This window comes from Bacillus rossius, chromosome 1 (genome assembly GCF_032445375.1).
Source record: "Bacillus rossius redtenbacheri isolate Brsri chromosome 1, Brsri_v3, whole genome shotgun sequence".
In the NCBI taxonomy this organism is placed as follows: Eukaryota; Metazoa; Arthropoda; class Insecta; order Phasmatodea; family Bacillidae; genus Bacillus; species Bacillus rossius.
In genome coordinates, this window is record NC_086330.1 from 248,012,697 (window position 1) to 248,032,038 (window position 19,342).

At 35.6% G+C, this 19,342-nt stretch overlaps 1 protein-coding gene across 2 annotated transcripts in view; it reads left to right on the forward strand.

Moving 5' to 3' along the window:
• The window catches only part of LOC134527443 (NHL repeat-containing protein 2), an 81,778-nt gene that overhangs the window by 20,984 nt on the left and 41,452 nt on the right, over positions 1 to 19,342 (forward strand). For both annotated transcript variants that reach the window (XM_063360128.1, XM_063360129.1), the window contains exon 4: positions 1,134 to 1,432. In XM_063360128.1, the coding sequence (XP_063216198.1) occupies positions 1,134 to 1,432 (299 nt within the window). The remainder of the gene's footprint in view (positions 1 to 1,133; positions 1,433 to 19,342) is intronic.

A 19,342-nucleotide genomic window follows, 5' to 3' on the forward strand; every position in this document is an offset into this window, starting at 1 on the left:
CAGGTTTTGAAAGAGAGCAGCTCTTTCCTGCAAGTTATAATTTTTATTTATTTTTTTAAATAAAAATGGTTTGCGGTCAAGAAAGTTACAGTTTCTTTCAGACCTCTGGTGTCTTAATAGCAGACTTTGTGCTGCACTGGCTTTTGGGAGCCGGTTTGGTCTTTAAAAGTGTTTGTTGTCCTGAGTGCTTTTGGTGCTGGGTTTTTGTGGGTTTTTTGTTTGGGTTAAATGTAAGCATCTACTGAAATATTGTGGGTGGTTAGGTCTCGAGTGGAGTTTGACTTAATTTTTTTGATACATGACTTGTGACAAAATAGTTTGTTTCCTGCTTTGGAGCCTGCTTTGGCTTCATCTTCGGGGCCTCGTTTTATTGACGTTGTTTGTGCCTCCATGGCTGTCACTTTTTTTTTGTGGCTTCATGATTATGTTCACGAAAAATAGGGCCCACCTGCCTAGCACCTTAACAACAGTTGCCCCCTCCCTTTAATGGAAGTGAGGCTGGGTTTTACCAATGCTGGTATCAACCTGTGAGGTCGTCTGTCAACATAAAAATGGTAGTGGCTATTGTAATCTTGACAGAGAGGCTGTTCTCTCTGCATCACTGCCTGGTGCAGTGATGGTAAGTACACATTTAAGAGATGGATTATATCCTTGTACTTGTGACTGCTAGCCTCACTTATTGACGGTTTATTGTACTAATTAACTCTTTGAAATTTAAAAAAAAAATTCATTCTATATAAAAAAAAACTTTAGAGTGTGTGCAAACAAAATGAAGTGGACCAAATTTTAAAGCCAATGAATTTAAGGATGCATCAGTGGATGCTAGTGTCGTATCCCTAGAAGTGTTGGACATTTGTAGGGATACATTGGCATCCCTTGTAATAATTATAAAGCAACATAAAGTGACCACATCAACTACGATGTACTTTAAATGGTTTTCTTTTCCAGTAACAAAAGACAGTGATGTGGTGCACACATAGTTTGTTCTACAAGCAATATGTAGGTGCTTCATGGCTGAAACAACAAAAATACTAAGCTGTGAAACGTAGAAATGTTCTCAAGCATCAACATAGCATAACTCACATCCCAGTGGGCTCTGTAACTAGCTTGTTCTGAACCTCACCTCCCAACAGGTCCGAAGGGAGAAGCCCTGTACATTCTGATGGGAGAGAGGAACATTGGTGAGCTGTCGAGGTTCGTGGAGTTTGCCTTGGCGTACCTGAGTGAGTCCGGGCAGCTGGACCACGAGCCGCTACCTCTGGCGGAGAACGGACACGTGGGAGCCAAGGACAAAGAGCCCGGCTTCGCGCTGTGCTTCCCCGGCAAGGTGGCGTGTGGCTACAAGTACCAGGACGAGCTGAAGGAGCTGCTCGCAGTGGCCGACACCGGCAACCACCGAGTGGTCGTCGCTGGCACCAACGGACTGATCGAGGTGTGCGCACCTTCCTCCTTCTGTGGTGTAGCTGTATACATTATATTAATATTAGGCCTGTGCGGGATCCCGAAATTCAGGAAAAATTTCGGGAATATCGAGGCTTAAATCCTGTCGGGAGGGAAAATAAATTTCCCGAAATTTTCTGGAATTTTAAGTTTATCTTTACTAGATATAACATAACCTCAAATCAATCAGCTAATGAACCTAATACACATTTCCTTCAAAATAAACATTAACAGTGCTGGAAAGAAAAAAAACTGCAAATCCTTATTCTGTTTTAGCAATCTTTAAACTTTTTTTTTCAGGTTCATGATTACTTGTTTTCTAAATGTCTGACATACGTACGTAATTACCTATAACATACCCGAAATATGACAGCATTAAAAATAATGAATCCCTCACTTGATGTTTATAGCAAAACAAACAAAAATACGTGAAAATGGTTTTATCCCAAATCTACTCACGAGAGAAACTTGTCAAACATGACAGCAATACGCCAGTTTTGCATTAAATAATGCCCAAGTTTTCCATGCCATTTATTTTCTTAGCTAAAATATAGACGCTACTAATATTTTGTTATAATTAGTATTCTGCCGATGTAAAACACCTAAAATATTTTTCTTTATCAAGTATCACGAGATGTCCAAAAATCAGTTTCCTTTAGATGCCAATAGGCCATAAACAAAGCGTAAATGATTCCTGTTGATCGGATCACAGGGTCTCCAGATTAAGTTTTCAAAATTTCCCCATAGCAGACAAAAAATTTCCCCAAAATGATACAGATTCCCACAAAAATCTTTAACCTACCTTATCTACCTATTCCTTTAAAATATTATTTATTATCAGTGTTGGCCGCTTAAAGGTGTGGTATTATATGTTCAGAGCTGTAAAACTATCGTACATATCAAGAATCAAAGTATATAAATTATTTTTTATTATACATAAATAAAAAAATATAGTCTAACCAGAAAAATAAAAAATAATAAAACCTGCTGCACGGGCGTCACTTTTGATTTTTTTTATGGTTTTGTTTTTTCATTGTTCTATGGATTTACCACATCATGATGGGGTTTTTTATTTTTATTATTAGGCTGTAGATATTTTTAAGTTATACAATACATTGACTACCCCATTATATGGTATATTATATTCAGAAATATACAAGAGAGCTAATTTGTGTTTTAATGATTGACTAAAGTACAATTACAGCAGCATAATTTTATTTATTTATTTTTGATAATATTGAGTATATACCAACACAACATATACATTTTCTCTGTCATAAATATTACAGTAGATTGACCTATTATATTATAGTAAAAAGATTGTGTTACATAGTACAATTAACAAATGAAATTAAGTGACATCTACTATAACTATTTTACTAATGCAAACACTATATATAATTTATACTGGAATAAAATGACAATAATGTCAGTACAACCTTACTTATGCCAAAAGCAACATGACATTGACATCGTTATTATTAATATATACATCCTCTGACTTAAACTTGGCAAGCATTTTAGTGCTTGGCTCAAATTTATTACAGCCTTCGTTTCTCAAACTGTACCGCACTCTAATTATGTGATCTGCTGTGCTTGTGTGCATTCTATTTCTCAATTTGTTTTTCACCACATTCACTATGGAGAATGCTCTCTCCACACTAGCATTCGAGAACGGCAAGCTCAGAACACCTGTCACCAACTTGCTGATAGTCGAGAATTTTCTCATACCAGCAGCATCTTCAAAGGCAGCCACTTCACCCCAAAATACTTCTGCTGTTGAATTAACTTTGTTCCATTGTTGAAACGGAAGAACCCGCCATTCATCCAAAGCGCTGTCAACATTGTCGGCTCCAAGCAATTCTTTGAAATTGGCGATTATATCATCCACGTCAGGCCAGACTTGGCTAGTAGCAGAGTCGGGTGAGAAACAGGAAATTGGGTGAAAAACAGGAAATTTTTTCCAAGAGCTTCGTATTTTTTGGAATTCTCTTCTGAATTTCTTGGCATAATTGACAAAGAAATGATACACACCGTTCTTTTATGACCCTCAAATCGTTCTGGTCAATACCACCTGTTGCTTCATTGAAACGAAATCCCAAGTTGATACATTTAACATTCATCACATGATCTCTGAAATTGAAATCTGTCAAATCTTGTCTCCTGACATAATTTAATCGCTCTGGGGGAACTAAAATTGACAGATAGTTCAGCAGCAGACTTTGTAGTTCTGATAATAGCTTTAGAGGTTGAACATTATCAGCCTGAAACATGCAATTTCAATCAGTGATGGTTTTTAGGGCATGTTTCAAAAATTGAAGGTACAATTTATTCGGTTTTGATGAAAACATGAGATACAATTGTCCTGTAGTATAGCATCTTTCTTTATCCTTAGCCAATTTAAAATGTAGCTATAATGCATCCCATTGTTCTAAAATTTTGGTAATGGCTCCTATGCGAGCCAGCCAGCGGGTTCCTGACAACTTGTCTATTTTGAGGGGGTTCTTTCCAGCCAATGTTTCATGCAGCAGAGCATATTCAATTTGCCGCTTGGTACTGCACGAAAACCGGTTGTAGACTTCCCTAATGATGTACTCTAAATTTGAAGGTAGTAATTTGCAAGCATTTTCTGCTGCAAGATGCAATGAATGTGACACACATTTCACAACGGTTAGATGAGGCACAGATTCTTTCAAAATTGGAGAGAATGAATGAAGCTCTCCTACCATAACATTTGCACCGTCCACACCAATACTTATCAACTTATTCAAATCAAGGCCATCTGTAGCTAGCTGCTTTTTAAATGCATTCAATAAAGTGTCAGCATCACCACCTTCTATTTCTAGCAGTCTATAAAACGTAGTTATGATCTTCTTCGTTTTTTATGGTTAAAATAACGCACTATAATGCATAGCATTTTCTTGGTGTCATTGGATGTACTCTCATCTATTATCATCGAATAAGGACTATCCTATCGCCAATGTCTTCAAGAAGGTCCTCAAGCACACATGGCGAAATCACATTAGTGATCAACCGGGCAATTCCATATGTGTCTGACTCTGCATTTGACACAATTTGCATTTTGTTTTGTCTTATATTACGATTAGTACTCTGTTTTTAGTTTCAATTTAGACATAGCTTTATAGCAGTTTCAACAATTATTATCTAGAGAAAAAATGGCAACCAATGATATTGTGAAATATCATTATTTAGTAAAATATAAACGTGACTGACACTAAATGCAAAAGGAAGTTGTTTTCGAGTGTGTTTTTAAACTTTGATAATCTTCCTCTGTACTGGCATAAGAACTTAAATTTGTGTTTTTATCGAAAGTGCATGAAACACACTACTATAAAATGGTGAAATAAAAGCTTTAAGTTATATAAAAAAATATTTATTAGTAAAATGAATTGTGACTGACAGTACAGCCCAAATCGTGACTGACACTACACTCACTTTGTGTAGTGTAAAAGGCAGTATTTTTAAATGAAACTTTAGGATTTAAATCACAACACATAAATAGGAACTCTAAAATTATTTAAAGCTACAAAAGTGTAGTTAATGAACTCGTTAAAATGCTATTTTTGAACAAAAACACCACCTAAACGAAACCGCTTATAATATGTTGATATACTTATAATATGAAACTAAAATAATTAAAAATAAAACCATTTTAGTAACAAGAGATAAAATTATTTAAAAAACTTAGAAAATTTCTTAACAAAGTACAAATTCTTTTAAGCCTTTTCAAAGACATCTAGACTTTTTGGAAACTTATAAGAGACTCTATTGCCCTTAATAATCAGACTAGGATTAGGTAATATATCCAGTATGTCATCAAAAGCTACATAAGATATATCTTCCTCATCAGCTCTAAATAAAGAGGCATTGTTATTTGCTACTTTTAGGCTCATAAGTTTGACTTCGCCCTCTTCATCTACATCACTCTGGCAAATAGTGACGTAACGATACATCTGACGTTTGTTTTTTGTGGCAAACTGTGCCAGTACAAACACACCATGTCGGATGTTATTAGCAGTAAGTTCTTAAGTCTTAACCATTAGGTCCAGCGTCTATTGGAGCATTATTTTCTTTTTCGTCTGGTGATGTATCAGGCATTAGAAGATCTCTTTCATCATCGTCTGCCGATTCATCAGAAAACACTTCTTCATACGTTGTTTTTTGCAAGTGAGATAGTTACAGGGCTTTGACGTAGTGAAATTTATTTACGTAAAATTTGTGCATTTTTTTAATGTCCTCAATAGCCATAGCTTTCTCAAAAACCGTTCTTAATGCTAGGTCTTCATGACATTTACTGAAATCCTCATCATTCATAAAAATGATTTGTACCTTTGAGTTTTTGTTTACAGCTTCAGAAAAATTGTGTGCATTAGACACAATTTTCTGTCTCCTCATCACTAAATTTTGTATGCGACATTTAAGGGCACCTCCTATTCCGTCTACTGGCCCTTTCCCGTGAGAAGTGGCAAAACAATTCCACGTTATTTTCAAATTATGACGTTTTTCAATCATTGGAAGAGAGTTAGCAATAAATCTGTTTTTGAATTGTGAAGTTGGACTATCTGACTATATGCGCACTTCTTTTAAATCTTCAGGTATTTCTATTAATATCCTATCAATATAAGGTATCACCGTATCTTTATTGTGATCAAGATTATCCTATGCTATCGCAGTTGAACGCTGTTTTTGATGAAACCACAAAGACACAGTAAATAATGAAACTTGTGGCTGCACCCAATGATACAATTGAATTTCATCCTGCGAAACACAGGTATAATTTTCTGCAAATTCGACTTGCAGAAGCGCAAAGTTGAAATCTGAACTCATACAATCAATGCGATCTTGATTGTTACACTGTGCTTGTTCCTTTTTTATGTAATTGTGTTCCTTAAACTGTGGAGTCATTTTTGAAATATGTTCACAGAGCTTCGACACTATACCTTTCAGTAAAACCTTTCTAAGTCATATATTTTCCTCTTTCCATTCATACCAGCTAACTTCTTTATCTTTTGCATCATATTTTTACATTTTGTACATTTATCATTCCAACAGGATGTTGTTGGTGCTTCACATAGAGCAATTTTTGTCAAAAACTTTTTGTCGTAACCAGGGATGTCATAGCAATTTTTGGATAGTGCGTTTACAGCTAACATGTTATTTTCATGATACTTGCAAAGGCAAACATTTTCAGGTGTTTGGCAACTTAGCAAAACATGTTTTGGTCGTAGATCAGCAAATTTACTTTTACTTATACATGTTCCAAATTCATCACAAAACAGAGCATATGTTTCCAGAACATTGCTGAACAAATGCCTGTTTTGCATTTTAACTTTTTTTCCATCTTCGAGACAAACTATTGTTGTGTCTTAATGCCAGGATTTTGGCGACTAATATCATTACGGACATAAAAATTTTTGACTTTTGCAACTACAGTGAAACCCCTTATTTACACTTTTTAGGGGAACCGAGACAAAAAGTGTAAATACCAGGAAATTGTAAATTGAGGGAAACATATTTTTAAAATGTAACATACCTAGTTTAATGCACTCCTTTTACCTCAGTAGTCAGAGACATCAAGAAAAGACACCGTGAACGAAATGTCTTTAAAAAAAATCCTTCATTAGGCCTATGTAAACAAAAATAATTTTACAACATATAACTTATTCAATTGTGTGAATACAGCATTGAAGCAATGTGTGCCATGATAAAATGTTACCATAAAAACAGTTTTGTAGTCTTATGTGCAAAAACTTTCAAGCCTAACTTAGGCCTATTTCTTTGTAAAATAATCAGAAATCTTGGTTTGCTTGCATCTTTGAGTGTTTATGCACATGATCTGCTTCTCTAAAGTATAAAAATTATCAAAAACACCATCACAGTTTTCACCAGCAGATACTCCAATGTAGTCTCGCAGAGTTTGAAGAGCAGCAAGAGCATCTTTACTCGTGGGTGTTGTCACTTCTTCATCATCATCATCTTCGTCAGTATCCTTTTGAGAAGTACTGAGATGGCTTCTACAATATCTTCTATATGTTGCACTTCCGAAGTGATCACCTGACTGTCAAAATCCACATAATCTTGAAATAATTTCTCCTGCAACACCCTCTCATGTCCTTCAACGTCTTCAATGTCACTGTAATCATCTTCACTGAGAGTGTAAGCCTTTTCTGGGAACACAAATCCAGCTTTTGCAAAGCAGTTTTGAATTGTTGCTGTTTTCACTTCTTTCCAGGCTCTTGCACTAAAATGCAATGCAGTCAGCAGATTTATCTTCATCAAAGAAGGGTCTTTTCCAACATCAAGCATTGTTACTGCCCTTGAAACTAGGTATCTGAGGTACAAAAACTTGAATGCCTGAATGATACCCAAGTCAAGGGGCTGTAGCTCACTCGTGCAATTTGCTGGGAAGAAGACAATATCAGTGTTGCGAAGCTGGATGGTTGCTTTGTGAGCAGAGCACTGATCTATGAAAAAAAGAACTTTCCTATTTTGGAAAGCCATTTTTGAATCAAATGCATGCAACTGGCTCTGAAACAAAGCATTGGTCATCCAGGCTTTGGTGTTTGCTTCGTACTTTGTTGGAAGTGACTTGATGTTTTTAAAACATCGAGGTTTCCTCACTTTGCCAATGACATAAAGGGGGAATTTTTCACATCCATCTGCATTGGTAAGCAATAACACAGTAATCCGTTGCTTACTGAGCTTACCTCCGTGACACGTTTCCCCTTTAAAACTAAAGGTTTTGTCTGGTAGAATATTGAAAAACAACCCTGTTTCGTCAGCATTGAAAATATTTTTTGGGTCGAACCCAGCAATTTTTTTTCTGTAGCTTTTCCTTCCAATGTTCCATAGTCTCCATATCCACACTTTTGGTTTCGCCACAAACCACCTTGTAAACAACATTGTGACACTGCTTTATCCGATCACTCCATCCATTGGAAGCTGAGAAATCTTGAATTCCCAGCCTAGAGGTAATAACACGTGCTTTTTCTCTCAGTATTGTACCATTTATTGGTAAATTTGTGGCACGTGCACCAGAAAACCACTCAAGAAGAATATCTTCCAGCTGTTTGAATTTCGAGTCCTTCTCATATTTACGTTTTTTTAGCACTTGGCCCACATCGTGCGGCATTTGCAGTGATGATTTCTCGGCTTTTGATGATGGTGTTAAGTGTACTCACAGGTATTGAAAGTTCTTTTGCAAGGTCCACACGTGATCCAACATATTTCAACATAGCAATTATTTTAATTTTATCGGCAACTGTGATAGTTTTTCGCTGTTTCACTTTCTCCATTTTCTCACAGATATTAATAATGACAAAGAGTTAAAGATGTGTCCAATACATTTACCGCTAAAGTCAATGATACTACCAGCGCTCCTAGCAGAAAGCTGTGGAAATAGAAGTTATTGTGAATTGTGCAAGGTTACTTGCACTGTTCACGGCGCGAACGCATTCACATACGCAGCTTTTGATGTATCTTTCATCTATGGCGGTCATGTTTCGATGTTTGTAAACACTGAACGAGACGTTAATAACGGGAATGAAGAAACTTTTCCGACGTAACAAGCGTGAAAACGACATATACCGCCTTATGGAAAACAAATTAGGCCAAAAACAAAGGAGGTAAATAACGGGAAAATGTAAATACCGTTAACGTAAATACGGGGTTTCACTGTATGTCAGCAGAGATTGTTTTATTCGGTTTGTTGCGTTTAGGCATTATTATTTCAGGAGTTATTTGTCTTGCTAATGTATGCACAACTGCTCTACACTTCGAAGGACTCAACGGCAGATTCCGTTTGACTTTTGCGACCGCTTTTCCATATGAGCTTTTTGAGGCAAATGCTTTAGTAGGAGTCTCATCTTTGGCAGATGTATCAGTGGATTCTAACATTAGTTTTTTTTCTTTAATCTTACTTCTGTATCTTCTCATCTCTTCTGATTTTTTTTTATGGAACGCTTTAAACATGTCAACCGATGCTGTTTGTTTTATCAAATGTCATTGGCGTTTCCTGTTTTCAGATTCTTTTTTCTGAAATTCTTCAAATAATCACTTATCTTTCAGCTTTTCTCTCTGCTTACGCTTTCTTTCTGCAGTTGTTTTCGCCATCTATGAGAAAAAGAAACAAACAAAAAGCTACATTTAGTTATGATACAAGCTGTGATTGACTCATCTTCAATGTTTCTTAGAGTTTAGGCATTATAAAAAAAAATAATAAATTTTTACTTTCGGCATCATTTGAGTAATGCCATCAAGTAGGAAAAAATACTTATTTCCATGATAATTAAGTAATTTTACTATAGTTAGAGAGAAAAGTATGTCTATTCTGTGACCGACACTACACCTTGACACTGTGATCTTACAAACCTAATATCTCTTAAAAAAATAAAATTAACATGAATAACGCACTCTTTATTGATATCTCATCATTTGAACAGTCAGTATATAATAAAATATAACAATAATTCAAAAGAATTACCGTGAAAATTTAATCAAAATGCCACCACAAAAACCACTATCAGCTGAGCTCACGACGCCATTTTGTAAATGACAGTGTTGCCAGAAAACAAATATCAAAAAATTGCTGCCATTATTAAAACTTAAAAATAATATAATGTTGTCACCATATTAAAGTATTTTTACTACCAAAATCAGATATTTATTTTTTTCATTTATGGTAGACTAATGCATGGAATTGCCCAACCCTGCACATTTAGTGTGATGCAGCTTCATTCCACTAAGTACAATTGATGTCTTGTCCAAAGTTGGCAACAGATATACTAAATGGTCTACTGCTGATACCGGACAATGCTCTGCAATGAATGCCGCCACTTTCAGCTCTGCTATTTTTCTTTCTCTAGGTATATTTGCACCATACAATGTTGTTAATTTTGAGTTGCTGCAACCAACTTGTGAAAATTTGAGCGCCTGTGAATTATTCTTACAAATTGCATGGTTAGACATATCTTTTTTATGTGCTTGTAATGTGCATTTGCACAATTTGCAAAATGCTTTGCTTCCATCGCCTTTTGAACATGTGAGCCACCCTGAAACAAATATTGAAATGACATTATAATAATTTCCCACAAACTGGACATTTATATTTAATGGTCACACCAAGCAAGCAAAAAGGGTCAACAGACAATATTAACGCAGTCTGGACCACAAACTAAACTAAGGACCGCACCGCTCCACTAATTTCTGACCAATAAGAGTGAATAAGATTAATTTGTTTTTCCTCAGTCAGTCTGTGGTGCGAGGTTTGGTCCGTCGATTTTCGTCGTCAGGTCCTATCGTCTATAAAAGATTTAACGATCCAAACAAATTAGTCCTCTAAAATGAAAAGATGCCCCTACTGTCAGAAATGCTTCTATCATTAATAGATAGGGTTACTTCGTAATGGTATGAACTCGTTAGGCGTGATTTCACCATAAATGTATTAGTTCTTAAAAAGAAAATTAGAAGCGTTTATTTGCAGCTTCTTAGCTTTACTTTAGACAGTATTGAATCTCTAGGTTGTATAAAATACAGTTACTAGACACCATTGAAATTTATAAACTTACCAGAAAATTGTGGCTCGGCTTCCTATGCAGGCCGATATCTTCGCATAACAATAGGTAATAGAAACTTACTTTATCACATCAGTTAACACACTGTAAAAATAGCAAAAACACGCAGAAACAACAGACACAGACCAGAAACGAAAAATCAAAAAGGTGTATCGATTCATTGATTGATTCGTTGAAAGAGAGAGACATATAGTGAGTGTTTAAAAAACTAAACATGTGTTGTTTGAAAAAGGGATCAGAGATGGCATTAGAAGTAATACTGGGCAGGCAGATTAAATACTTCCTCATTTTTCCCCGTTACCGAAATATTTTCCCCCAAAAATTTCCCCAAGGATCTAGTTTCCCCAAAATTTCCCCCCAAAAAATTATTTTCCCCAATATGGGGGGAAAAAAACCCAATCTGGAGACACTGTCGGATCACATATTTCTTTTGTCATATTTTCGGAGACTTAAAAGCCAAAATAAATAATAATGATAATAATAATAATATTGTAAAATTAAATACAAGTTACCGTAATAGCTTTGAAACGTAGAAAAGTTTAAATATTTTATTTTGGACAGTTAATTTTTTAGCAAGTTTGAGTTTAAAGATAAACAAACTTCAGTATTTTGTAGTTCGTGGTAGTTGATTACACTGTCTAATAGTTTACGGTGCTTGTCTACTATCTTTAGTAGAATTTAACACGGTATTCTGTAATTTGTTTACATTTTTTTTGTCGGTATGGAAAACTCTGGAAAAATAACTTCCCAGTTAAAAGGCGTGTGGAAGTTTTATGAGAAAAATGCTAACCAAACCGCAAAATACAAACAGTGTCAAAAAATTATTAAAAAAGTTACGGTAGCACATCTGGGTTGATAAGCCACCTAAAACAGCATCCCACATTGCAAAGAAAATTCAATACGGAAGAAAAACCTGAACGTGAATCAAAAAAAAATTACACTAGTGAAGGCCAATCTACTTCTAAGCAGTTAAAGATTGAAGAGATTTATCAGTGGAGTTCCTAACCATCCCAAAGCTAAAGTGATCACACAAAACTTTGGCGAGTGGATGGCTGGTTCCATGGTGCCCTACAATGTTGTGGATAATGTGCACTTTAAGAAAATGTTGCAATCTGCACAGCCCCTGTACAAAGTTCCTTCACGTACAACTTTTTCCATGTCAGTTGTACCTAGTTTGTACACTTTAGTGCAAGGCAAACTGCTCGACCACATTTCTCGGGCTGTTGCTAATGATACCATAGCCTCTATGTCCTTCTCGTGTGATTTGTGGACATCACACAGCAATGATGCCTACATGGCAGTTACATGCCATTTGTTGAGAACTTTGCATTGTCCAAGTATTGTTTGGGATGTGCAAGTTTTTCGGGAAGTCACACAGCTGCTGCAATTGGTGACAAACTTACTGAAATGATGACTAGGTGGGACCTTCTTAAACTTGAAGAAACTAAAGTACCTCTCTATATGGTAACTGACAACGGCAGGAACATCAAACTCGGTTCATCGCTTTGTAAAGCAAAGTTCACACATTTGCAGTGTTTTGCCCATACACTCCAACTAGCCTGAAGTGGTGCCAAGAAATGTACAGAGAGCCAGGTCCGGATTTAAGATGTGGGTGGCCCGGGGCCACTTGGGTGGGAGGCTCATTGATTCAAGGTGTTGCAATATCTAATGCAAAATCACAAAATGAAACTAACACAAGTTTATTTACTAAATTTATTCATGCAAATAATTCAGTTAGAATTATTTGATTTTTTTTCATTAAAAAGTATAGTATAACATAACTTATAAATAACACATAAATATATTACAAATCAGCAAATGAATAGCATTATAAAACCATCACAATCCAGGCACTTTCCTTGATTTTTGTGCTGCAAAATCGCTTATGATGTCACCAAAGTCCAATTCACGCAGTATATCTGACTCGATGCTCATGATAGCCAAATTTACAAGTCGTTCCTGCTTCATGGATGTCCTTAATCGGTTTTCAATTAATTTTAGTTTTGAGAAGGAGCGCTCGCCACTGCAGTTTGTTACCATCAAAATTAGATATATCCTTAAAGCTATCTCAATGTTTGGGAAAGTGTCCTGTACACCCTTTTTCGTGATAAGCTTGTACATGAAAAGTTCAGTGCTGATATCGTTTGGCTCTTCGTCAGTGAATATATTGGCAAATGTTTCAAACTGACACAGTTTATCAATAAATATAATGTCCAAGTCATCTGAATAAGACCTGACGAGCTGCTCTGATGCGGCCTTAAGCTCATCTGAAGACTGTTCTTTCATATGGCTAAAAAAGCTAAATTGGCTTGCTATATATTTATATGCCTGAAGTGATGAACTGATCAATAACAGGCAAGAAAGTTTCTGTTCTGTATTTTTCAGAAGGGCTGAGTTGCACTTCTTCCATATGGCCATAATCCAATGGGTTAAGACGCACATTTTGGCGCTTATGTCGAGTTTTCATCTAAACATACTCTGTTGAACCAGATAGCTCTACGCCTTGCTTCTCATAAATTTCGAAGCAGTCACGCTTTGATGCGACATAGTTTTTCAAGCTGGTCAGTGATGCCACAGCTGTATCTAGATCGAGTTTTGCTTGTTGTAGATTTTTTTTTTGGTAGCATCTGTTCTTTGCAGGATATCATTCCAGAAGGTGGTGTAAATACCAATTTCAAGCTGATTCATCTGTGTTAACAGTCCTTCTGCTTCACACCGTACACAGCCTTTTTCTTCTAAGTCATCCGCAATCTGTTTAAGTACATTCTTAATCTGCTGATAGTCAAGCTTAAGTGTCTTAGTTGCGTCAGCTCTGCAGGACCAACGTATTGTTGTGACATGTTTGAGCGTCAATGCTGAGTCATTATTTTTCAAAGCCTCAGTCAGAAGCTGATGCCGATGCGTTGAAACTGTGAAGAAGACGAACAGCTTTTCAAGGAAGTAGAAAAATTTTATAGCACTCGAGCAGCTTTCTACAGCATTTTTAGCAAACAGATTTAGAGAATGTGCCATACAAGGAATCCAGGATGCAAGATTGTTCTTTTCTCTCACTTTGGCTTGTAAACCATTGTACCTTCCACTCATTGCAGAGGCATTGTCATAACTTTGACCGCGGCAGTTTCCCAGGTCTAGGTCATGTCTCTTCAAAAATTGCACTAAGCCATTGAACAAGTCTTGAGCACCATGGCCTTTGTTTGCCATGAAAGTTACAAAGCGTTCCACGGAGCCATCTTTCTCCATATACCTTTATACAAGGGTTAGTTGGTCAATGTGGGCTGCATCGGGTGTGGAGTCCAAAGAGATGGAGTAATATTTTTAATTTCTTAACTCTGGAAATAATTTCTCGGAGGACTTGTTCACCCATTACACTGATAAGTTCTTCCATTATTGTAGATGACAGGTTAGTGTGTGACCCTTGCCGCGATTGGCTTGAGTTTCTATATGCTGTGCAAGAAAGTCGTCGTACTGGGCGATGAGTTCAAGAATACCCAGAAAGTTTCCATTTCTAGGTGATCCCACCAACTCGTTATCTCCTCTAAATGCTAAGCCATGCTCGGTAATAAACTGAATAACATTTACTACTCGTTTCAACACTGATCTCCAATAATGCTCTAGACATTCAACCTGTTGGGTCAGCTCCGTATCAATTCGCCCAATTGCTTTTAACCTCAAATTGAAAGCAATAGTAGCCTTCACATGTTCCGTTGACCGCTCATGACTTTGTATACGTTCTTGTGAATGTTTCCAATCACAGACGAAAGCTGAAAAGACTCAGGTGCTGTAAGTGTAGTTAAGCACATCAATCTGCATGTGAAGCAGTAAACACGTTCATTAGAAGGAGCGAAGCATAACCAATTCCTCGTTATGACTTCTCCATTATGATTTTGATGACGAAAAGGCCCAAGTGTGCATATTCTTGGAATATTGCGGTCCTTTCTAGGTTGCTGAACCGAGTGTGCAATGAACAAACTTTCATCACAGTGCTGGATTGTTGACACACCCCTTTTCATCCAGTAATCCCGCATCTGTTCCGAAATCATGGATGGCCAAAGTCCAATGCCATTGCCCCCTGGTGGGCCCTCAGATTCTACATAATATGTGCTGCTATCAGCTTCCTTTTCTATGTTCTTCAGTTGGACCAGTTACTACTTCTGCCTTTTCTTCGCCGAGATCTACAACCATTTCCACTGAAGCATTGTCAGGTTGATCACGTTCTGGAAAATCACTCCTTTCCGACACATGTCTTGATTGAACAGTGAAGAACTGGTCCAATTTTCTTATCTTTGCCATCTCTTCTGCTGATTTCATTGTTGCTTCTTTTGCCTTACGTCTTTTAGAAGCACCAGACTCCCAAATTCTTATGCGATGTCTGTGTCTATCTACTTCACGATTGTCCATGCTGGTAATCTGAAAATAACAAAAGAAATAAAAAATGCAAAGTACACTAATACTTGCATAATTTTAATATGTTTAAACTGTTGAATTACATAATTAGATGAGATTTTGAATATAATAAACATTAACAAAAATTCTAGCAAGACATTACGTAACTACTCCGATTTTTATTTATTATCAGACAAAACATAACATTTGTCCATCTTCCAATCAAATAATACATTTTTAACTGTTTAAATATATTTAACGAATGTAAATAAGAGTTTAATTTTGCGAGAAATAAAAAAATTAAAATCTAACCAGAAAGGGATCTAGCAGGTTTCGAACCCGAGCTCACAAGTTGCCAGCTAATGATTTTATCCATTACACTACACCAGAGACTTCTCAATTATCAAAAAAATGTGATATATAGTTTCTTTAGTAAATTAAAACTTTAACTGACAATTGCAGCAAAGTTACAAGCTATTGCTATGCATTAAACCCTAAAAATCTTCTAAATAAATAAAAAACTCAAAACTTTACCCAATGTTTAAAACGAAACAGAGTTTTAAAAAATATATCCACTTTTACATGAAACTCCCATATAACACAATGTTAATGATGGGTTCAACTACTAGTAGTGCCGTTAGTTCGCAGGCCACCGCAAGCTTCACTAAGCCTATTTAGAATGAAGGTAAGTTGCCAGACCTATCTATATGACCGTGGTCCTGACCAAATAGGAATGGCAATGATGAAAAGTGCATCATATTAAGATTGAGAGTTCCCTCCAAGTCTTTTGAGGTTAGGTTTACACTGAAAGCACTGTTAGCATGCATTCATTGTTCATTTTAATTAGAATAATAAAACAGTTTTTCACTTACCAAGATGTATCATAAGTCAAAGTCCAGGAATATGACTATTGATAAACATTACATGGAAAAATAAGAATTAACTTTTACACAAGTAAACTACACATAACTGAGATCGCACTTGTCATAGGGACTCATAACAACACTACTCTCTAGAAGACAAAGACTAGTTCTGTACTGACATTGTGATTGTGCTGCCACCTATGAACAAGTTAGAAAATGAAACCTACTTGCGAGGATAATGATCATATTCCTGGTCACCGGTAATAATAAATCATTTTTATTATTTTTACATATTGCAATTTGTATTTTTCAAGTAAAATAAACATACTAAACATATTATTGTGAATAATTATAACTGGTGTAAATTAGTAAATTATCAGCCATTTTAACTAAATGTAATGTGCATCACTACGTTTTTGGAAGAACTAGCCAGTGCAATAACATTGCATGATTTTTAATAATTTTAACTAATTTAGAATATAAAGTTTGGTTATTACATTTTTCTTATCAAGCTAGAGATGACTTGTTAAATTTTCCCTATAATTGTAAACAGTTCACAGCTAAAATACATATATTTTTCCTGTTTTGTGATATTCACCCCTATATTGGTGGGAGGCCCACTCTTGGTGGGAGGCCCACTCTTGGTGGGTGGCCCAGGGCCCGGGCCCCTTGGGCCCCCCCCTTAATCCGGCCCTGCAGAGAGCATAAACTTAATGTTGAAGAAAGCAAGAGGAATAGTTGGTCATTACAAGCATAGTTCTTCAGCAAATTTACAGTTGCACAAAATTCAAGAAGAGTTGGGACTTCCATGTTTGGAACTTATCCAGGACTGTGCAACAAGATGGAACTCAGAATTCCTCATGTTGGAAAGATTGTTGACAAACAAAGCACTCGTTAACATAAAAAGTAATAAATTTATCGTAAATATTTTTATAGTATATTGCATGGGTCAAAACACTTGGAACGATTGTTACTTTGCTGCAGGACCAAAGCCACTACTGTATTTCAAACAAACTTCGTACATACCGTATAAGGTAGTTATAGAATTACATGACTAGAATTAATTAATTTTCTAGGAATCATCCATTTTGTGATGTACTCATCATAACAAGGTGTTGCAGTAAGCATTTGCAAAGTATTTATGGTATCTGTGTAAAGCTTTATTTGAGACATTTCAAATACTTTAGGAGATGTCGAATTTTTTAATTTTCATAGTTGGGTGATATTTGTTAAAAAAAATTTAAAAATTCCAAAAATACTTTTATTCTATGCTCTTTAACTTCCTCTTTTCATTAAACCCGGCGGAGATAAGAATTCCAAATACTTTAGGAGATATCGAATTTTTTAATTTTCCTCACAATACCTGTGCATTCATGCGGCGTTCACCATTGTTTCTTGTTTACGAGTATGAATTTTTTTTCTTCGCGATGTAGGTGAACGACTACATCATTTTCTACTAATGTCAAAGGAATTGTACCCGCCTCTAACTTAGGTGAGTTTTTAACGTTTCAAATTTTAATGTTTTATTTGTTATTTGGATATTGTTGCGCAAGTAATAAGTTCCTACTGTTCATCCTTTGTCCCGGTTTGTTTGGTCAGGTCAGTTACATTATATAAATACTTTAAAACTAAACAACCATTATAATTAATTCACATTATTTTTAATGTCCGCTTAGTTTGAAAGTATTTATAATGTAACTGACCTGACCTAATTGACCATTTTAATTAATTGGGCATTCACGAACACACGGCAAAATAAAAAAATTGTGACGGTCGAATGATAGCACAGGTCTTGTATTGCAAAATAATAAGAACGGCGATATCTCCTAAAGTATTTGGAATTTCTCATCTCTGCCGGGTTTAATGAAAAGAGGAAGTGAAAGAGCATATAATAAAAGTATTTTCTGATTTTTAACAATTTTTTTTTCGCAAATACCGCTAAACTACATATTTACCGAAAAATATTTTCCAGACCGAGAATTTCCCGAATAAAAATCCTTTCCCGCACAGCCCTAATTAATATTGAAAATACTATTGAATTTTGTAGAACTGGTTTATAAGGGTAGTTTTCATAAAAGTATCATCAAATATCACAACACACACATTCAGATCACTACTAACACCATCATTTAATGAAAAATTAATTAGTGGTGTTTTACTCAGTTTTTTTGGTAATTGTTCATTTTTTAGGGATTGTGGATTTATTCTTGATAGATCCAAAGATAAAAATGTAGCACACTTTATGTAAAAATCTTTATGTAATAAACTATCCTCAGCTAATAAAAAAAATTAGGGCCAATGAAGGGCATAGAGTTTATAAGGAGAAAACGCAGTTAGTTGTAATTTAATGTTTAAAATCATTCATGATATTGTAATATATTATTACAATGGATTGTGGGAAAAATTATATATAGGTCATTAGATAACCTTGTAAACTCTCATAATCATTAATTAATTGGGAGTAAACCACTAAACTCAGGAAATTCATTGTTTCTGAAGCACGAGAACACTCATGTTAGAGGATTATTCATCTCAAAACTCAAATGTACCAGGATGATTGGATCTTAATGTTTTGCCTTCTACAGGACATTTTTGTGTGCTTAGTTAATTAAAAATTAAACCTATAAAATAAATATTTTATCAACAAACTCTTTGAAGCTCTACAATTTCTATAATTAATTTCTTAAAATTTAGTAACAAGTAAATCTTTCAAAAAAAAAAAAAATTATATTTTTTGTAGTAATCCCAAATTTCACAATTAAAAAAATATAAATAAGTTATTAGAGGAAATGTTACGAGCTTAGTCTAGACCTTATTTATTAAACTAAAAATTATTTTAAAAATTATTGATGATATTCTGAATAATGACCTCCTCATGGGAAAATATACCTCATACGTCCTCAAACTGTCCAGTGCTGTCTAACCTAATTCCCCTTCTGCTGTCCAGCCCAGCTGAGTCGGTCGCACGTTGGCCCCGGCACGTGATTGCGCTCACTTCGCAACTCAGAAACTGTCTCACCCTATGAAGGGAATGTCAGGAATCAGCACAAATGTGGTCTGTGT